The sequence below is a fragment of the Mixophyes fleayi genome, chromosome 5 (genome assembly GCF_038048845.1).
Source record: "Mixophyes fleayi isolate aMixFle1 chromosome 5, aMixFle1.hap1, whole genome shotgun sequence".
NCBI lineage: Eukaryota > Metazoa > Chordata > Amphibia > Anura > Limnodynastidae > Mixophyes > Mixophyes fleayi.
Window position 1 is genome coordinate 139667062 of NC_134406.1, and position 17928 is coordinate 139684989.

At 40.4% G+C, this 17928-nt stretch overlaps 1 protein-coding gene across 1 annotated transcript in view; it reads left to right on the forward strand.

Moving 5' to 3' along the window:
• LOC142158677 (dynein axonemal heavy chain 5-like) overlaps positions 1–17928 on the forward strand; it is a 363541-nt gene that overhangs the window by 271022 nt on the left and 74591 nt on the right. The window contains exons 68-72 of the mRNA XM_075212884.1: positions 342–506; positions 833–1100; positions 4151–4272; positions 6431–6778; positions 7522–7710. Coding sequence (XP_075068985.1) covers positions 342–506; positions 833–1100; positions 4151–4272; positions 6431–6778; positions 7522–7710 — 1092 coding nt within the window. The remainder of the gene's footprint in view (positions 1–341; positions 507–832; positions 1101–4150; positions 4273–6430; positions 6779–7521; positions 7711–17928) is intronic.

The window sequence follows — 17928 nt, forward strand, 5'->3', positions numbered from 1 at the left end:
TATGATTTAATTTGCATATCCTTTCCTGAGTTACTGCCATTAAAATCCATCATGTGTGATCACGGAGTAATATGTTGTCCTTACAGATATCTTGTTGAACCATTAGAAAGTTAAATGTAGAACACGTACTACTTATGGCCAATGTCATTGGTAGCAAAATTGTATATCCTTCAGTACTGTTAAAATAGTCCAGAATTGTACAGATGCAGTTTGTTTACCTTTAATTAAAAGCTTTAAAATCTACTAGGCATAGCAGTGGTAAATGTATTTGATGTCACATTCTCTAATGGACTTTAATACCATACAGGCATTTTTAGAAATTTTGTCTGTTTGTTTTGTAGGCTAGACATTACATAGCGGAATCTCTTGGTATAAAGTATGCTGAAGGTTTTATCCTTGACATGGAGTGCATGTGGGCTGAAAGTGATTGCAGAACCCCACTGGTTTGTTTCCTGTCAATGGGGTCAGATCCTACTGAGAATATTGAGCGCTTAGCCAAATCCAAGGTATAGTATAACACAAATTAAAGATTCCTCAGTGACATTTCTAAATTCTCCTTTGTATACCACCTACTTTGCATAACTTGTAGTGGTACAGCAATTATTATTTTCAGTCTCTGCAGTACGTGGCATTGTCCCTATTTTACTTGTTGGCCAATGGTGACAGACACAGGCCATTGTGATCTGTAGCAAGCAGGATTTTGCTTCCTGTCTGATCAAGTTCTACCAGAGCTTTCAAGAGAATAATTTGACAGTCTATCTCGAAGTTCATTTTTTTTACCTTTTCAGTTGAATTTTTATTTATTTATCTTGTTTTGTTTCTTTTTCCGCAGAATGCGCCTTGCCGTGCTATCTCAATGGGCCAGGGGCAAGAGGTCCATGCTAGGCGTCTGCTAAGCCAGTCCATGCAAGATGGTGGGTGGTTACTTCTTCAGAACTGTCACTTGGGTCTAGACTTCATGGATGAGTTACTAGATACCATTACTGTCACTGAAAGTGTGCATGAGGGCTTCAGGACTTGGATCACCACAGAAGTCCACCCCAAGTTCCCTATTAATCTGCTGCAATCATCAATAAAATTTACTAATGAACCACCTCAAGGTAAATGTTTTAATTATCCTTATGTAAAAGGTTAATAGAAGAGATAATAATGTTTCTCCTCCTTGAAATACCTCAGACTTTTTTTCTGAAATATCCTTGAGCATGCTTCTTATGCTTTCTGACTTATAATGAAGGTATTTCTCATACATGGCGCTGGATTTTGTCTCTCTGTCCCCCTCCCTCTCGCCCTCTCACTCTCTTCTCCTCCCGCTCTCCCGCTTCATCTCCCTCCCCCTTTAACCAATAGCCAAGGCACAAATTAACTTGTTAGAATAAACTGGTTAATACTAAAAGAGTGTGGTAAGGGGGTTGAGTAAAACAATAATGTAGAAAGGACAACATATTAAATTATGTAGAAAACAGTATTTTTGACAGTGCAAATTCTTTACACTGCATATGCTCTTTTCTGTATTCAAAGGGGTGGGATTTGTTGTGCCAAACACATAACATGGTTATGAGTTTAAACGAGAGAAGAACAATCTGCTTTAGTTCTGTCTTCTGACACATTTACAGGACCACATGATTGCTTTTAAGCTACAAAATGATTTCAGAACATGCTCCAGCTGGAATTAAGAGACTTCCAACATGAGCAGTACAGTAGAAAACAGTCTTTTGACAATTGTCCTCACAGTTCAATTATTATTGCAATTATTATTGAATGAGGAAAGGACACTTTTAGATGTATAATTGCCTTTGCATAACAGTGTGTGATTACTTTATTGTTTTATACCTAGTGCCATTACTTATTACATATATAGAAAGTCATTTGTGTGGAGAAACCTGACCTTGGGGGGTAAATTCCAATATTATGTGTAGCTTTCTGCATAGTCTGTGCTATAGTGAGTGTTTCCTAAGGCTTCAGTTGTACAGGGTGATTCAAAAGTCGCAGTACACCCTTTTATTTCAAAAACTCTACAGGAAATTGGGAAACCTGAATACTCCAGTAAGGTATGGGTGACGTGGTCTATCTTTTACGGTATGTACCAAACATGGGCGCCATCTTGAAATCGGCCAATCTGCCCAATTCCTGTAGAGTTTTTGAAATAAAAGGGTGTACTGTGACTTTTGAATCACCCTGTAGTTCATTTATTGTTAATAAGGATTGACTAAACAATGCCTTTTATCTTCGAATGATAGTTGCTCTTATTTGAATTTGGTATTAAATAATTAATGTTAATATGTGTTATGTTTATATTTAACATGTTTATGTTGTGCATGAAATATAACAGTAATAATGAATGTATTTCATATAGTATAGATTTGATTATACAATAAGTAATATGTTGTAATAATTTTTGTTTACATTGATATATTGTGTAAAAGGGTACAGCCTATTTTAGTAATCAGTATACCATACACAAAGCATTCTAGTGATCTGAATACAATACAGAGATAATTCTATTGACCACATAAAGCATTTTAGTATTATGTAAACAATAAAGAGCATTCTAGTGAATAATACAGAGATGATTTAAGAACCCCATATACCAGACGGAAATCATTCTAATGATCAATTTGGAATATGTGTAAGTGACTGACACACAATACAGAGAGAGCATTTTAGTCACTGCTAAACAATAGAGGGAATTTTAGTGACCATTGTACAATACAGAAAGCCTCTTAGTGACCATTATATAGTGCAGCCTGCCATATTTGTGGTGACTATACAGTGCAGACTGCCAAATTTCCGATGATGACATATACCCAGCACTCCCTAATACTCTCTGTGGTTCTCAGCACAATGTTCTGTTTGGGAAGTGTCAGGAAGTGGCGATAACCACTACACCACCAAGTGCCAAGAGCTCTCAGCATTCTAATTGTGGAATATATGGCTCTATTCACCGCTGACCGTACCAGTTATGACCTCTTCCCGACACAGCTGCAACTTTACTGCGCTCAATAGAGGGGAGGTACAGAGCTGCCTCTGCACTGTACTTTCTCTCCACCTGCTACTGAAATGGCCATGGGTGGGAAGAATGGCCTAACTGAGGCAGTGGGCTACTCCAACACTACTTGAGCACTGTATGTATACCGGTGTAGATGTGTCACGACTGATAGTGGGTGTATGACTGATAGTGGGTACCTGCTGTTGTTGGCGCAACTCAGAGGAAGGCGCGGAGTCTAACATGCCCCTGGTATTCACCAGGAACCCCCGCAAGGAAGTATGGACTCCGCTGCAGGGACACGCAGGTCGCGGTCCTTCCTAGAGTCCACAGCGAGATACAAGGAGGTGTCAGACAGGCCGGGTCAGCAACGTTCAGGTAGAAGAGGTACAAAGGGAAATCCAGAAGAATGGTGGGGCAAGCCGGGTCGGTAACTTTCAGGGAGCAAGTACAAAGGCAGAATCCAGATAGGGGTGGTCAAACGGTCCGGGTCAAAAGGGTCACAAGCAGCACGAGGAATGTCAGGAACAATACAGCAACTGGGATACACAACGCTGGAGACAGGAAGACCTGATACTCTGGCACTGGTGAGAGGGCAGGAAGAGGTTTAAATAGTGTGGTGACCCAATCAGAATCAGCGCTGCAGCGCTGTCATACCTGCCGCCGGGAATCCTTCATAGCGTCCCGTTGCCTAGCAACGGGGCGCGTCATACAGCGAGGTGTCAGCTGGCAGGGGGGATCCGGAAGTGATGCGTCTGGTTGCATAGCAACCAGACGCGCTGTCAGGCAGACAGGCGGCCGTGCGGACGGCGCCTGACAAGATGTTCTGTAATTGTTCTGAGCAACTTAAATATCTCACTATTGATAAACACTACAGCTAAATGTAATTAATTCTAGGGCAGATGTTAAGTTGTTGAATTGTTACTGTATATTTTAATGCAATATATAGTATTTCTGAACTTGCAAACTTTCAGCTTTATTGCCGATAACGTAACATCTCTGATATAAAAAAATCACCAAAGAGTTATACATTCTATTATTAATACTGTTCAAAAGACAGTCTTTAAATATAAATTGCTGATTATCTGAATCACGTATTGCTATTTAGGTAACCTAGAAAATATTTATTTCTCACGCCTTCCCCTTGTGTGATATTTCTGATGGCAGGTGTGAAGGCAGGATTAAAGAGAACATATGGTGGAGTTTCTCAAGAACTACTGGATGTAACCAATGTTCCACAATGGAAACCACTGCTGTATGCTGTTGCTTTTCTCCATACAACAGTGCAGGTAACCACTGCCTCATGCACTCCAACAATGTTACTTTTTCTTTCTCTCCAAGTCTCTCATCATTCTTTTTCTGACCCATTATGGTTTTCTGCTCCTGACTAAGTATGGCAGTAATTCACCTATTATAGTGTATGTACTAAATACATGCATGGAATGTCCACAAAAGAACAGGACATCTACGGGTACAGGTAAAATCTGAGTAGAGAGCAGTATATTTTTAGAGGCACAGGTATTGGAAGGTGTTGCTATAACATACACTATATGGACAAAAGTATTCGAATGCTTGACCATTACACCTACAGGGACTGTAATGACATTGTATTCAAATACATATACTTTAATATGGAGTTGGTTCCTCTTTTGCAGCGATAACAGCTTCCACTCTTCTTGGAAGGCTTTCCAGAAGATGGAGTGTTTCTGTGGGAATTTGTGCCCATTCATTCTGTAGAGCATTTATGAGGTCAGGCACTGATGTTGGATGGAGAAGGCCTGGCTAGCAATCTTCATTCCAGTTCATCCCAAAGGTGTTCGATAGGGTTGAGTTCAGGGCTCTGTGTGGGCTAGTCAAGTTCTTCCACACCAAATTCATCAAGCCATGTCTTTATAGTCCTTGCTTTGTGCACTGGGGCACAGTCATGTTAGAATAGAAAAGGGCCTTCCCCAAACTGTTGGCACAAAGTTGGAAGCATAGCATTGTCCAAAATGACTTAGTATGCAGATGCATTGATTGCCCTTCAATAGCGATAAGGGACCTCGCCAAATCCTGTAAAACAGCCCCATACCTCCTCCACCAAACTTCACAGTTGACATAATGCAGTCAGGCAGGTAACGTTCTCCTGGCATACCCCAAACCCAGACTCACCCATCTAACTTCCAAACAGAGAAGCGTGATTCGTTACTCCACAGAACACGTTTCCACTGTTTCACAGTCCAATGTTGATGTGCTTTACACCACTCCATCAAAAGCTTGACATTGGTCTTGGTGATGTAAAGCTTGCATGCAGCTGCTCGGCCATGGAAACTTCCCGTCGCACAGTTTTTGTGCTTACATTAATGCAGTGGAAGTTCAGAACTCTTCAGCTATGGAATCAGCAGAGCGTTAGCAACTTTTTCGCACCATGCATCTTAGCATTTGTTGACCCTGCTCTGTGATTTTACGTGGTCTTCCCCTTCATGTCTGAGTTGCTGTTGTTCCTAAATGTCCATGTTGCTATTTGCTATTTACAAATACTGCTGTGATAAGAGAATGCATGATAGGTAGAAGACTACCAATGCTGACCAGCGCAACACTTTATACCACCTCCCTAGTGCTTTATGCATGAAACACACACTGAGGAAAGTCACTGAAAAGTAAGTAAGCAGTACAAAATGGACATATAAATGTTTCTGCCTTAGCTGAACCATCACATTTTAAAGGAGCCCATATATTGGACTAGATAGGATATAACCAATGAAGTTCCAGCAAAGAGTCAGAACAAAACAGTTACACATGCTTGGATTATGCATATTTGAATGAAAGTTTGTAAAACAAATAGTTAGGTCTTTAATGAACAAAATATGGGAGTAGTTTGACAGGATAGTCTCAAGGTCAAAGATCAGGAAATAAAAAATAAGGATATGAGAGATCTAAAGCATTTCAATATAACTACTGATCCCTGCATCCTTTCCCCTTTATTGTCATGGTTGTATTTATTAAGATTACAGTAGACCTGTCATTTCATCATGAAAGTAAATTAGAGTTTTTAAGCCACAGATAAAGATTTGCCCTAATTGACAAGACAAATCAATACACATTTTTATAGTTACCTGCATTCTCTAACCAGAGCACAGCTCTCATTGCATATTAATGCCACAATCATAAGCCCCAAAATACCAGCAAGAAAGGGATCAGACTTAAAGATGCTTATTAACAACATTTCTAACCATGTATCAGTTGCAGTATAAAGCAATTGTCTACTTGACTCTGTACACTGTAAAAAGCATCTGTCAATATTCACTTATTGATTCATAACTGTGCACATTATAAATATTTTATAACTGTTTTCGTGTTGGAAGTAAATAATTGAAACTTGATATTTCTCTCAACTCCAGATACAAGGATTATTCCTTGGCCTTAATTGGTCATGTCTATTCACATCACTTATTTTTGCTTTTGTAGGAGAGAAGAAAGTTTGGTCCTTTAGGTTGGAACATCCCCTACGAGTTTAACCAAGCAGATTTTGCTGCCAGTGTGCAGTTTGTGCAGAACCATTTAGATGATGTGGGCACCAAACGCCCAGTGAACTGGAGCTGCCTACGTTATATGTTGGGAGAAGTGCAGTATGGTGGTCGTGTGACTGATGATTTAGACAAGACCTTGCTTAACACATTTACAAGAGTCTGGTTTGGAGAACACATGTTTTCTGACAAATTTTGCTTTTATAAAGGCTATGGAATTCCTAAAGGCAAAACAGTCGATGAATATATCCAGTATATAGAGCAACTGCCATTGGTAGACACACCTGAGGTAAATTAACCTTATATTATGTAATTTGCATGTTATACTTCTTTCCCATTGGAGTGTGTGGTTTTATTGGCAGGACACTCTCTACCCTTTGTTTTAATGTCTGCAGTTATTTTGTCTATCACTAAGTTCCTGTTTTATGTATGTTCCGTTTTCCCCAGTGTCCGGTGCTGTAGAGCGCTGTGGCCGCTTACAAATGAACAATAATAATAATAATAATAATAATCATTATTTCTTGTTTTTGTTGTATTATTTTATCACTTTAGGCAAACCACCCCTGGGGTTGTTTACCTAAAATGGAGCAAAACCTGTCAGTACGATGTTAAAAAAAACAAACAAACAAAACAAAAACGACAAACAATTTTAACATTACTAAAGTAAAAACAATATATATTTGTTAAATTGGGTACAATTAGGCCTGGACAGGGACTTCCAGTATCAGATTCAGGAAAGAAAAAAAAATATGGAAAAATATATATGAATGAATTTATAATTTATTGGTCAAATAAAGCATTTTTTTCTGGTGGTAAGTCCTGGTTGTTGCCATCTCTAGATGGAAATAGTGATAGGAGGACAGCAGTGGTACTTGTACTGCAGCTATCCATGTTAAATAGGCAGACAATCTAATTTAGGGCTTTTCCCTATTTGATTGATAGCCTCCTAGGTCTGTTGGCCTAATGTTGTATTTGTTTTGGAGTTAGACAGATGATTTATCTTTTGTGTGTTTTTGCTTTGTTTTGTTTAAGGTATTTGGGTTACATCCCAATGCAGACATAACCTACCAGACAAACATGGCAAATGAGACACTAAGTACAATAGTCAATATTCAGCCCAAGGACAGTGGAGGAGGTGCAGGAGAGACCAGAGAGACAATCGTTCAGCGTCTGGCAGATGAAATGTTGGAGAAATTACCAGAGGACTACATACCTCACGAGGTAGCAGCCTTTTCTTATTGTGCCTTCAAATGTTAGAAAGAGTGAATTCATGAATATCAGTAAATATTACTATATGTCAGCCATCTATATTTAGCTTTCAGTTTAAAGATTCATGCTAAGTAAAGTTCAACAATGTAAAATATTAGCTATGCAGGCTTGTCCACCTGTTCCTCACCATACAAGATGATTTAATTATCTCCATTAAATGTCATCACACATCTGCTTCTGACATCAGTCTACGTATTGATGTTTATTTTAGTAACATTACTGTATATTACTTTGGTGCTTCAGGCCTAGACACTTGACAAGAATACATCTTGGCTAAGGCTGAAATTCAATCCACAGCTTTGAACCTTCCAATCATAAGTAACTATGGATTCTCGTTAGAAGGGTTTCAGAAATATTTGTTCATGCATGTTTTCCATTTTGATCACTTCACTGGTTTATAGAGGGAGTCATGAAAAAATTGCAGTTTAACATTAACATACAGATTTGTTTTCAAGGATTTAGGAGCTAACAATTGCACCAAACCGAGGAAAATCTAGCAGAGCTTTTAATAAATATATACTTACATGGAAACTGTATTGTTTATACAAATCTCTGTAAAAAAACAATTGCAGGATAAGTTTTAAGATCTAATTACAAAAGTAATATTTACAATCCCCAAAAACTTACAATAAAAAAAATGCAAAATATAAATAAGTCAGTGGGAATGGATAAATATTAGAGATGAGCGGTTTGGATTCAAAGAAATCCGACTGATCCAAGTTTTGGGATTTCTAGTGAAACAGAGGCATGACGCGGCTTTGCGCGCCAATTTTGATGGTCGAACAATTTTGCTGCAAAACTTGCGAGAGTTTTGGATCGATAATATATATATATATATATATATATATATATATATATATATATATATATATATATATTATAGCCCACCCTCGTTTTCTCAAGTGCCAGTTTAGGACAGGCAGCAGGTAGGGAGAATGTTAGCTGCAGTGCTCTGCTCTGAAAATAGCGTTCAGGGTGAAAGAAGGACATAGAAAGCAGTAGAATTGTGTGATTATTTTTAAACAGTAGAGATCAGTCAACTAGACTATATAATGTATATAGTGAAAGGAAAAAAGGGCGCTTCTTTAAATTAATGAAATGTGTACAAGTGTATAATATCATTTGAAACGGCAGCCAAGGACAAATAGGACCAATGTGCAAGTGCAAATAAAAGAAAAATGTTGTCCGGCGCTCAGAAACAAACAGAATTTAAAAATCACTGTGTCTGCATAAACATAAAGGAGAATTTTGTGCACAATATAGCTATATTGGGGTTAATATAGTGTATATAGACCAAGTTACATATCGTTCAGAGAAAAACTTTGTGATTTTGCTGTATGACTATTAGCAGCATTATCAAAAAAACAATGTATTTATTTTAAAATTTATAAGTTTTTCTAGTGAAAGTAATCTTGTGTGGGGCAGTGACATCTGAATTGATTTTGAAAATAAATGTTTGTTACGTTTGCGTGTCAACGCATCTGCACACCCCAAAAGATGCTATATATTGTAAATTTTTTCAATTTTTCCTACTATTATATCATTATTATTTTTATTATGACTTGACTGTGTCATCAAGGCACAATTTGACAGGAGGCCCCCCATCTGCTTATTAATAAAGAAATTTGTGCCCATCTCCACTCGCATTGGGGTGAAGGGAGGGCTGCTTCATAAAGGATATTTTTTTATGTAGGTTTGATGGAGTATGTTTTTATTAGAGATGGGCGGGTCTGGTTCTCCGAGAACCGAACCCACCCGAACTTTGGGTATCCGAGTACCGAGCTGAGCAGCTCGGTACTCTCCCGCCCGTTCCGAATCCAAATCGAGGCCGAACGTCATCGTGACGTCGTCGGATCTCGGGGCTCGGTTCTCGCGATACTTCAACTTTATAAATACACGCCTCCACAGCAATCCATCGCCACTTGACAGAGGGAGAGAGCAGGGTGTAGTCATAGGCTAATTAGAGCAGGGACAGAGAATACAATATTGTTCTAGCAATTGCTCTAACCAAAATCGCTAGTGCAGAGAGGAGGATAGAGGTTTATTATTTTTTCTTAATATTTGGCACTCCCCAGCGCTTTTGGGGTGTCCCCCATATATGTGCATAAATATTTCTGGCTGTGTCAGCAGTATCTACCAAATAATTTTTAGCACTCCTCAGTGCTTTTGGGGTGTCCTCCCTAATTGTGCATTAATATTTCTGGCTGTCAAAAGTCATATCTGTCAGCAGTATCTACCAAATAATTTTTAGCACTCCCCAGTGGTTTGCGCTCAGAATTGATTCAAAGCAGTCCACATATGATCTGAATAAGCAACCAGGTTCTGTCACCAGTCCTGATGTTAGTGTTCCCAGTACGTCATCTGGCCAAGGCGATGTCAAACAACAGAGTGTTTTCAAATTAGTGCAAAAAACAAAAACCCCAAAAAAATTTACTGTATTGAAGCAAAAAAGAAGTGTAACTGAGCAAAAGTTAAGTGACGATAAAAAAAAAATTGCAAGCATGCCATTCTACACACGCAGTGGCAAAGAGAGAATGAGGCCTTCACCTTTGGCTATTAGTGGCAGATCCCAAAAAGTTACCCAGCCTACAATTGGTGCACAACTACTGTTACGCGTCAAAGCCGAGCTGCAAGATAACAGTGAGGCATTACAGGAGAATATTTGCTCTGATTCACAAATGACAACAATCCCTGTGGAGAGTCCATCCAACAGTGGGATGTCTAATCATGAGCATTCTGCTGATGTGTGCCTTGCCCTTAATAGCCCGAGTGTAGCCGGTGATACCCAAATTGAGGATGCCACTTTGGAATTAGAAGAGGATGAGGGGGAGATTTGTGTAGGCGACGAGGGCGCTAATGAGGATGTTGATGAGGTTGTTTGTGTAAGTCCTGCACCAGTGGCAGCAGTTCTGGCACGTGACAAGAAAAAGGCCATTGTCATGCCTGGGCATAAAACAAAAAAATCCACTTCTTATGTGTGGAATTATTTCTACCCAAATCCAGACAACAATTGTATAGCCATTTGTAGTGTATGTCAAGCCACAGTCAGTCGAGGGAGGGACCTTAACCATCTTGGAACCTCGTCTATGTTACGCCATTTAACGAGAGTTCATGGCAAAGTGTTGGGAAAAGCTGAAAGTTCTTCCCAAAAGAATACAAGCACTCCCTCATCAGCTAAGACCCTCCGCTCACCGACATACCGACGGCTACAAAATACACCCACCACACCATCCTCATCAATATCCTCAGTAGCGCTCGGAGTTAGCCCGGCATCCCACTTAAGGCTGGATGACTCCGGCACTATTATTGATTCCTCTGAAGAAAGCGTTAGTCCTGCTGCTGCTGTTGCTGCTGCTGGGGGTGAATCGTCATCCCAGAGGCAGGTTAATAAAATGAGCAGTCCTACATTTCAGCAATTAACTGTGAAACAATCATTTGCGAGGGGAAGCAAATATGACAGCAGTCACCCAGTCGCCAAGCGAATCACAGACGCCATGGCTGCAATGTTAGTGTTAGATCTGCGTCCAATCTCCACAATAAACACAGCTGGTTTTTCACAGTTAATTGAGGTTTTGTTTCCGCGTTACAGAATTCCATCGCGACACCATTTCTCCCGTAAAGCTATTCCACAACTATACCAAAAAGTGTGTAAAAATGTAGAGATTGCGCTGAAAAATGCCATTCTGCCCACTGTTCACTTAACCACAGATATGTGGACAAGTGGAAGTGGCCAAACCAAAGACTATATGACTGTGACAGCCCACTGGGTTGGTCATTCACCTTCACCAGCAGGAACAGCAGCAGCATGTACACCACTATGTAACATTTGTCACAGGCAGGCCACTCTTTGTATCACCGGCTTTACTAACAGGCATACGGCTGACAATTTGTTACGCAAACTGAGAGATGTGATTGATGCATGGCTTATACCACTCGGACTCTCCCCAGGGTATGTCATTTCAGATAATGCCAACAATATAGTGCGAGCATTACAGCTGGGTGATTTCCAACATATTCCCTCTTTTGCTCACACCATCAACTTGGTGGTGCAGAGCTTCCTACGAAATAACCGTGAGGTGCAGGAGATGCTTTCGATGGCCCGTAAAATTTCAGGCCATTTCAGGCATTCAGCCACAGCATGTAGGAGATTACAGCAGCTCCAAGAGCAGTTTAACTTGCCCTGCCACCAACTTAAGCAAGAGGTGGTAACTCGGTGGAATTCCACACTGTACATGCTTCAGAGGATGGAGGAACAGCGCAAAGCCATCCAAGCATATTGCACAAGCCATGACATTGGGAAAGGAGGGGGGATGTATTTCACTCTTGCACAGTGGGGAATCCTTTCAGTGCTGTGCAAGGTGCTGTAACCATTTGAAGTTGTGACATGTGAGGTGAGTGCAGACTCTGCTAGTTTGAGCCAAGTCATTCCTTTAATTAGACTATTGGAAAAGCAGCTTGAGAAAATGAAGGAGGAGCTGAAAGCAAGCAATTCAGCAAAGTAGGCCTTGTCGATCAAGTACTTAATTCGCTTCACAATGATCCTCGAGTTATTAAGATCTTGAACTCGGATTAGTACGTTTTGGCCACTGTGCTTGATCCAAGGTTTAAAACCTACATTGAGTCTTTACTTGTAAATGAGCGAGATGTGAACTTTTGCAAGGAGCTATTGCTCAGCAAGTTGGCCGCTGAACTGGGCCTTGGCTTGACGACGTGTCCTCCTTCACTTTCTCAAGCTGTTGCTCGTAAAAAAATTAAATTTCCAAAAAAGAAGCAGGGAAGACACAGGGGGCAGACGAGAACAATTTAACATCTGGGCTGGTTTGAAGGATTTTTCCAAAAAATGTGTCACTTTGCCCATAACTCCATCCAATATGAGTATAAACATGCAAAGGATGGTGGAGGATTACTTTCAAGAGGTAATTGATATGGAAATGTCAGACAGTCCCTTTCCTTACTGGGAAGAAAAGCAGGCCATTTGGAAACCCATGTACAAACTTGCTTTGCAATACCTAAGCTGCCCACCCTCCAGTGTGTACTCTGAACGAGTGTTCAGCACAGCAGGGAACTTAGTCAGTGATCGCCGTAGAAGGTTACTTCCCAAAAATGTGGAGAAAATGATGTTTATAAAAATGAACTACATCTTCCACGAGGAAGGCCTTCACCATCCAAGACATCCAAGCACTGACTGTTCTCTAATGGCGGATTCAAGCAGCGATGAATTGATAGTCTGTGATGATGACGTACACACTGATGAGGGTGAGGATTAAACTGAAGATGATGCCGATAACATCTTTTTAAAACTTTCTATGTAGGTGTAGGGTGCAATCTATCCCCAAAGAGGAAAGTGACTTGTGGCATTTCCATATCACATACCATCTTGAAAGGCTGCTGTTAGGGCAATTTATCCTTAAGGGTAGGGTGTCATAGACAGAGTGACCCTAAACTGGCTTTGTCCATTTTTCATAATATTGTACAGTCTATAATGGCTGAATTTTTGGGTATTTTATACAAGTGGAGGGGGGCCTAGAGAGACAGAAACCAAACTGGCTTTCTTCATGTCAATTAATATTGTACAGTCTATAATGGCTTAATTTTTGGGTATTTTATACAAGTGGAGGGGGGCCTAGAGAGACAGAAACCAAACTGGCTTTCTCCATGTCAATTAATATTGTACAGTCTATAATGGCTGAATTTTTTGGTATTTTATACAAGTGGAGGGGGGCCTAGAGAGACAGAAACCAAACTGGCTTTCTCCATGTCAATTAATATTGTACAGTCTATAATGGCTTAATTTTTGGGTATTTTATACAAGTGGAGGGGGGCCTAGAGAGACAGAAACCAAACTGGCTTTCTCCATGTCAATTAATATTGTACAGTCTATAATGGCTGAATTTTTGGGTATTTTATACAAGTGGAGGGGGGCCTAGAGAGACAGAAACCAAACTGGCTTTCTCCATATCAATTAATATTGTACAGTCTATAATGGCTGAATTTTTTGGTATTTTAAACAAGTGGAGGGGGGCCTAGAGAGACAGAAACCAAACTGTCTTTCTCCATGTCAATTAATATTGTACAGTCTATAATGGCTGAATTTTTTGGTATTTTATACAAGTGGAGGGGGGCCTAGAGAGACAGAAACCAAACTGTCTTTCTCCATGTCAATTAATATTGTACAGTCTATAATGGCTGAATTTTTTGGTATTTTATACAAGTGGAGGGGGGCCTTGAGAGACAGAAACCAAACTGGCTTTTTATATTTCTTTACATATTTAACTATAAGTGTAGGGTGTAATATACATTCAAAGACGATGGCTGCATTGCCAATATGCATAGATGGAGAGGAAGACAATCTGTTTTGTGTGTAGAATAGGCCTACCAACGAAGAATTAAACTGTTTTTTTGGATGATTTATTACCTCAACAATTAGATTACTTGTCTCTAAAACAGTTGGAGCACTAAATTGGGTTAATTTAGGCCCAAAAACATGGATTTTCCAAAAAAATAGCAAAACAAAACCAAACAAAACCAAAACCAAAACACGCAATGGCGGTTTTGCAAAACCAAAACCAAAACACGACGGTAATCCAGATCCAAAACCGAATCCAAAACCAAAACACGGGGGTCAGTGACCATCTCTACTTTTGATACAGTCAGTTCCATGTGCAATCTGGTGTGCGTGTTATCAATAGCTTGGGTAGCACCTCATATGGAATCTGTATGGGTGGAAATCTGGTTGAGAAGAGCACATGTAGATTCTATGTTAGGTGGAATTGAAAGGGTTAATTTTTAAAATTAAGTGTATTCTCTTTATTTCCTTTTTAACTATAAGCTAAATATTATTCTGGTATTCTTTTATACCACATACGCTGTTCATGATTGCAAAGGAGAGACAAATTGTCTGTCTTTATCTCCTTTGGTCTGTATTTCAGCACATTTAACAGAACGAATGTATTACTGAGAGGAAAACTCTGTTGTCTGTCATATTTAAATGCAGCGTACAATTAGGTGCAGCAAATAGTAATGTAGATGAGCAAATTATATGAAGGTGGGATGAAAAGAATATATTAAAATCAAGTTTTATTATGAATCCTGAAAAAACTGTTCATAACTGACTGGAATAGTCAGCCTTTTATCAATGCTGGGAATTTCATTACATATTGGCAGAGCTATAAACACAACATAATTTGGTCTTCTTCCAAACGCACATAAACCTTCCAGATTTAACATGTTGGATTTTAAAATACAGCTTTTTAAACACACTGATAATTTTGTCCAAATTGCTATTGATAGTTAACTTGTAAGCATCAGAGCAGTTGTTCCCCTCTAATAATATCTGACCATTAACATAGATTTACTAAAGCCATTCAGAAATGGGTGGCTGAGCTTAATCTCTATTCCTTAAAATGTAAGGCCATGATGGCTGTACATTGCTACATAACAAGTGACCATACTTTACATAGTACTAGCAAGAGTGACCTGATCATTGTCTGATATTAAATTGTTATGGAAAGAGTAAAGAGTAAAAATTGTAACAAAGAACTGTCCGTCCCTGTTTTTTGCACAAATGTGTGCCTCATTTATATTGTCTATGTCTATGTACATGTGTATATGAGCATGCAAGTACAGTATGTCAGTTACTTTTAGTGTCGGACTGGGGCATGAAGGGCCCACCGGGGGACTGCAGCGCTAGGAGCCCACCAGAGGGGGTGTTGCCAGCCATCAAAGAGGCGAGACCAGACACTAGTGTAGTCAGCCACAAAGAACAGCTAGCACCATAGTGTAGTATATAAAGAATGCAGTGTGTATATAAAGATTACAAAGTCTTGATCTGCCCCTTAGATTGGGCAGAACAGTCACCAAAAATCGTGATTGTCCCACTAGACTCAGAACATTTGACAGACTGTCCTAACTGTTCTTGTCACTTTCACCACCTGTGGCTGCTGGTTTCTTTGTTTGTGGCTTGTCTGGATCCTGGAATATTGGGGACCCTATTTGTAAAAAAAAAAAATGGGTACATTTAGAAAATTCCAACCAGCTCTGGTGTTAAATCAGTAGGACCCTCAATTAATACTTAGGCCTTCCTCCAGCCCCAACATTAAAGTAATAGTATTCCCATTTAATAAATAAACCTATTTCCCTCCCTCCAGACAGCCCCAGCAATAAATTTATAGCATTTACGTATAATAAATATACCTATTTCCCGCAACCATCACTGCCATTAAATAATTCATATTTACATTTAATAAATAGACTTCATGCTCCTCAAACTCATTCCCGCATTCAATTAATAGCGCCCAAACCACCCCATCTTAAATTAATAGTCCCCACTATAAAATTTAATTGCCCCACCATCACCCCACAAACAAAATAGCACCCATTAGTTAGCCACCACATACCAGACACACATTACATTGCCACAAGCCCGCTGTGTCATCATACACACTTTACTGTGTCCCTTCATCACCAGGCTGTGCCACTGTGCCCTCCATTCTGCTTTTGCTCCCCCCTTCTCCTGGCTCCCCTTTATCAAACTTTGCCATGTTGCTCTTGCTCCAGCCCTTCTCCGGGCACCCTTCATCACCCTGTGCCATGCTGCTTTGGCCCCCTCCTTCACACTCTGCCATGCTGCTTTGGCCCCCCTTCACACACTGCCATGCTGCTTTGGCCCCCCTTCACACTCTGCCATGCTGCCTTTGCCCCTCCTCACTCTCTGCCATGCTGCCTTTGCCCCTTCTCACTCTCTGCCATGCTGCCTTTGCCCTTTTTCACTCTGCCATGCTGCCTTTACCCCTCCACACTCTCTGCCATGCTGCCTTTGCCCCTTTTCACTCGCTGCCATGCTGCCTTTACTCCCCCTTCCGTTCTTGCACTCACCTTTTCTATCGGCTTCTTACTTCTCTTCTTCTGTCTTCTCTCCTCTTGCCGACTTCTCTCTGTGCCGCACCTCACTGAACTTCGGGCGTGATGACGTCACGCCCGACATTCAGTGAGAATGAAGCAGAGAGGAGTCGGCGAGCGCCGCAGTCACGTGAGTTTTTTTTTAAGTTACCTGCGCCCCCCACCAACTAAAAGGGAAACGATCAGGTTCGGGACCTACTGGGGGATAGCCTGGATCCCTGGTGGCCCAGTCCGACCATGGTTACTGTCAGTGAGAGTGGCAGGATCATTTCATTTTAATATAATATTGTGTGTTCAAATGTGTATATATGTATATTTTCATGCCTCATTCCTGTGTGTGAGCAGGTGTGTTTAGGATTGTACATTGAGATGAGTTTTGTATAAACTGAAAACTTCTGTTAAAGTTAAATAAACTTTTTTTGTAGTTTCTGTACTTGTTTATGTTTCAGTATACGTAATTGCTTGCATGTGTACCTCTGTCAGTCTTGCCATCCCTGGCTGTACATTGCATTTGCTTGATGGTTACTCTGTGTCTATATAAGTTTTGCACCTGTATAAATGTTGCTATATTTATGTATTCATGTGTGCCCCTGTGTATCTATATGTGTGGCTAAACCTGTATATGCAAATGTCCCCATGTATTTCTGTGAGGCTATAGCTTTGTACCTATGCACACTCTGTGTATACATGTGTGCTAAATTTGTATCTGTGTGGCTGTTGCTGCGTACATACGTGCAACCCTATGTGGCTTAGCCAGTGTATGCAGTGCATTTGTGTGTGGCTATAGCTGTGTACATATGTGTATGTACACTTGTCCCTCTCCTCACCACCACACTTCAGCAAACAGCTTCATTTAGGCCAACAGGTACAAGAGGACCACTGCTTTGGAGTGACAGGGCTTACCTAATACAAACCAAGAGGTGTGAAAGCGCTACATTTTATGTTTAGCTAACAGCCGCATAGAAACAACATTTTAATCCTGTCCCAGGCCATTGTTGGTAACCGCAACACAACTGTATTAAAGGGAGCCAAGTAAGGCAAAGAAAAATTCATTGCTGGGAGTGGAGAAAGACTGGGGTCTGAGCATTACAATGAATGGAGTGAGACAAGGACATTATCATTGCAAGGGCAGATAGAAGCAGGAGGAAATCATTACAGGTAGCAGAGAGCAGCAGGGGCTGAGAGAGGTAGGGGGAGATCATTGCAGGGAGCGTAGAGAGGTAGGGAGAGATCATTGCAGGGAGTGGAGAGAGGCAGGGGGAGATCATTGCA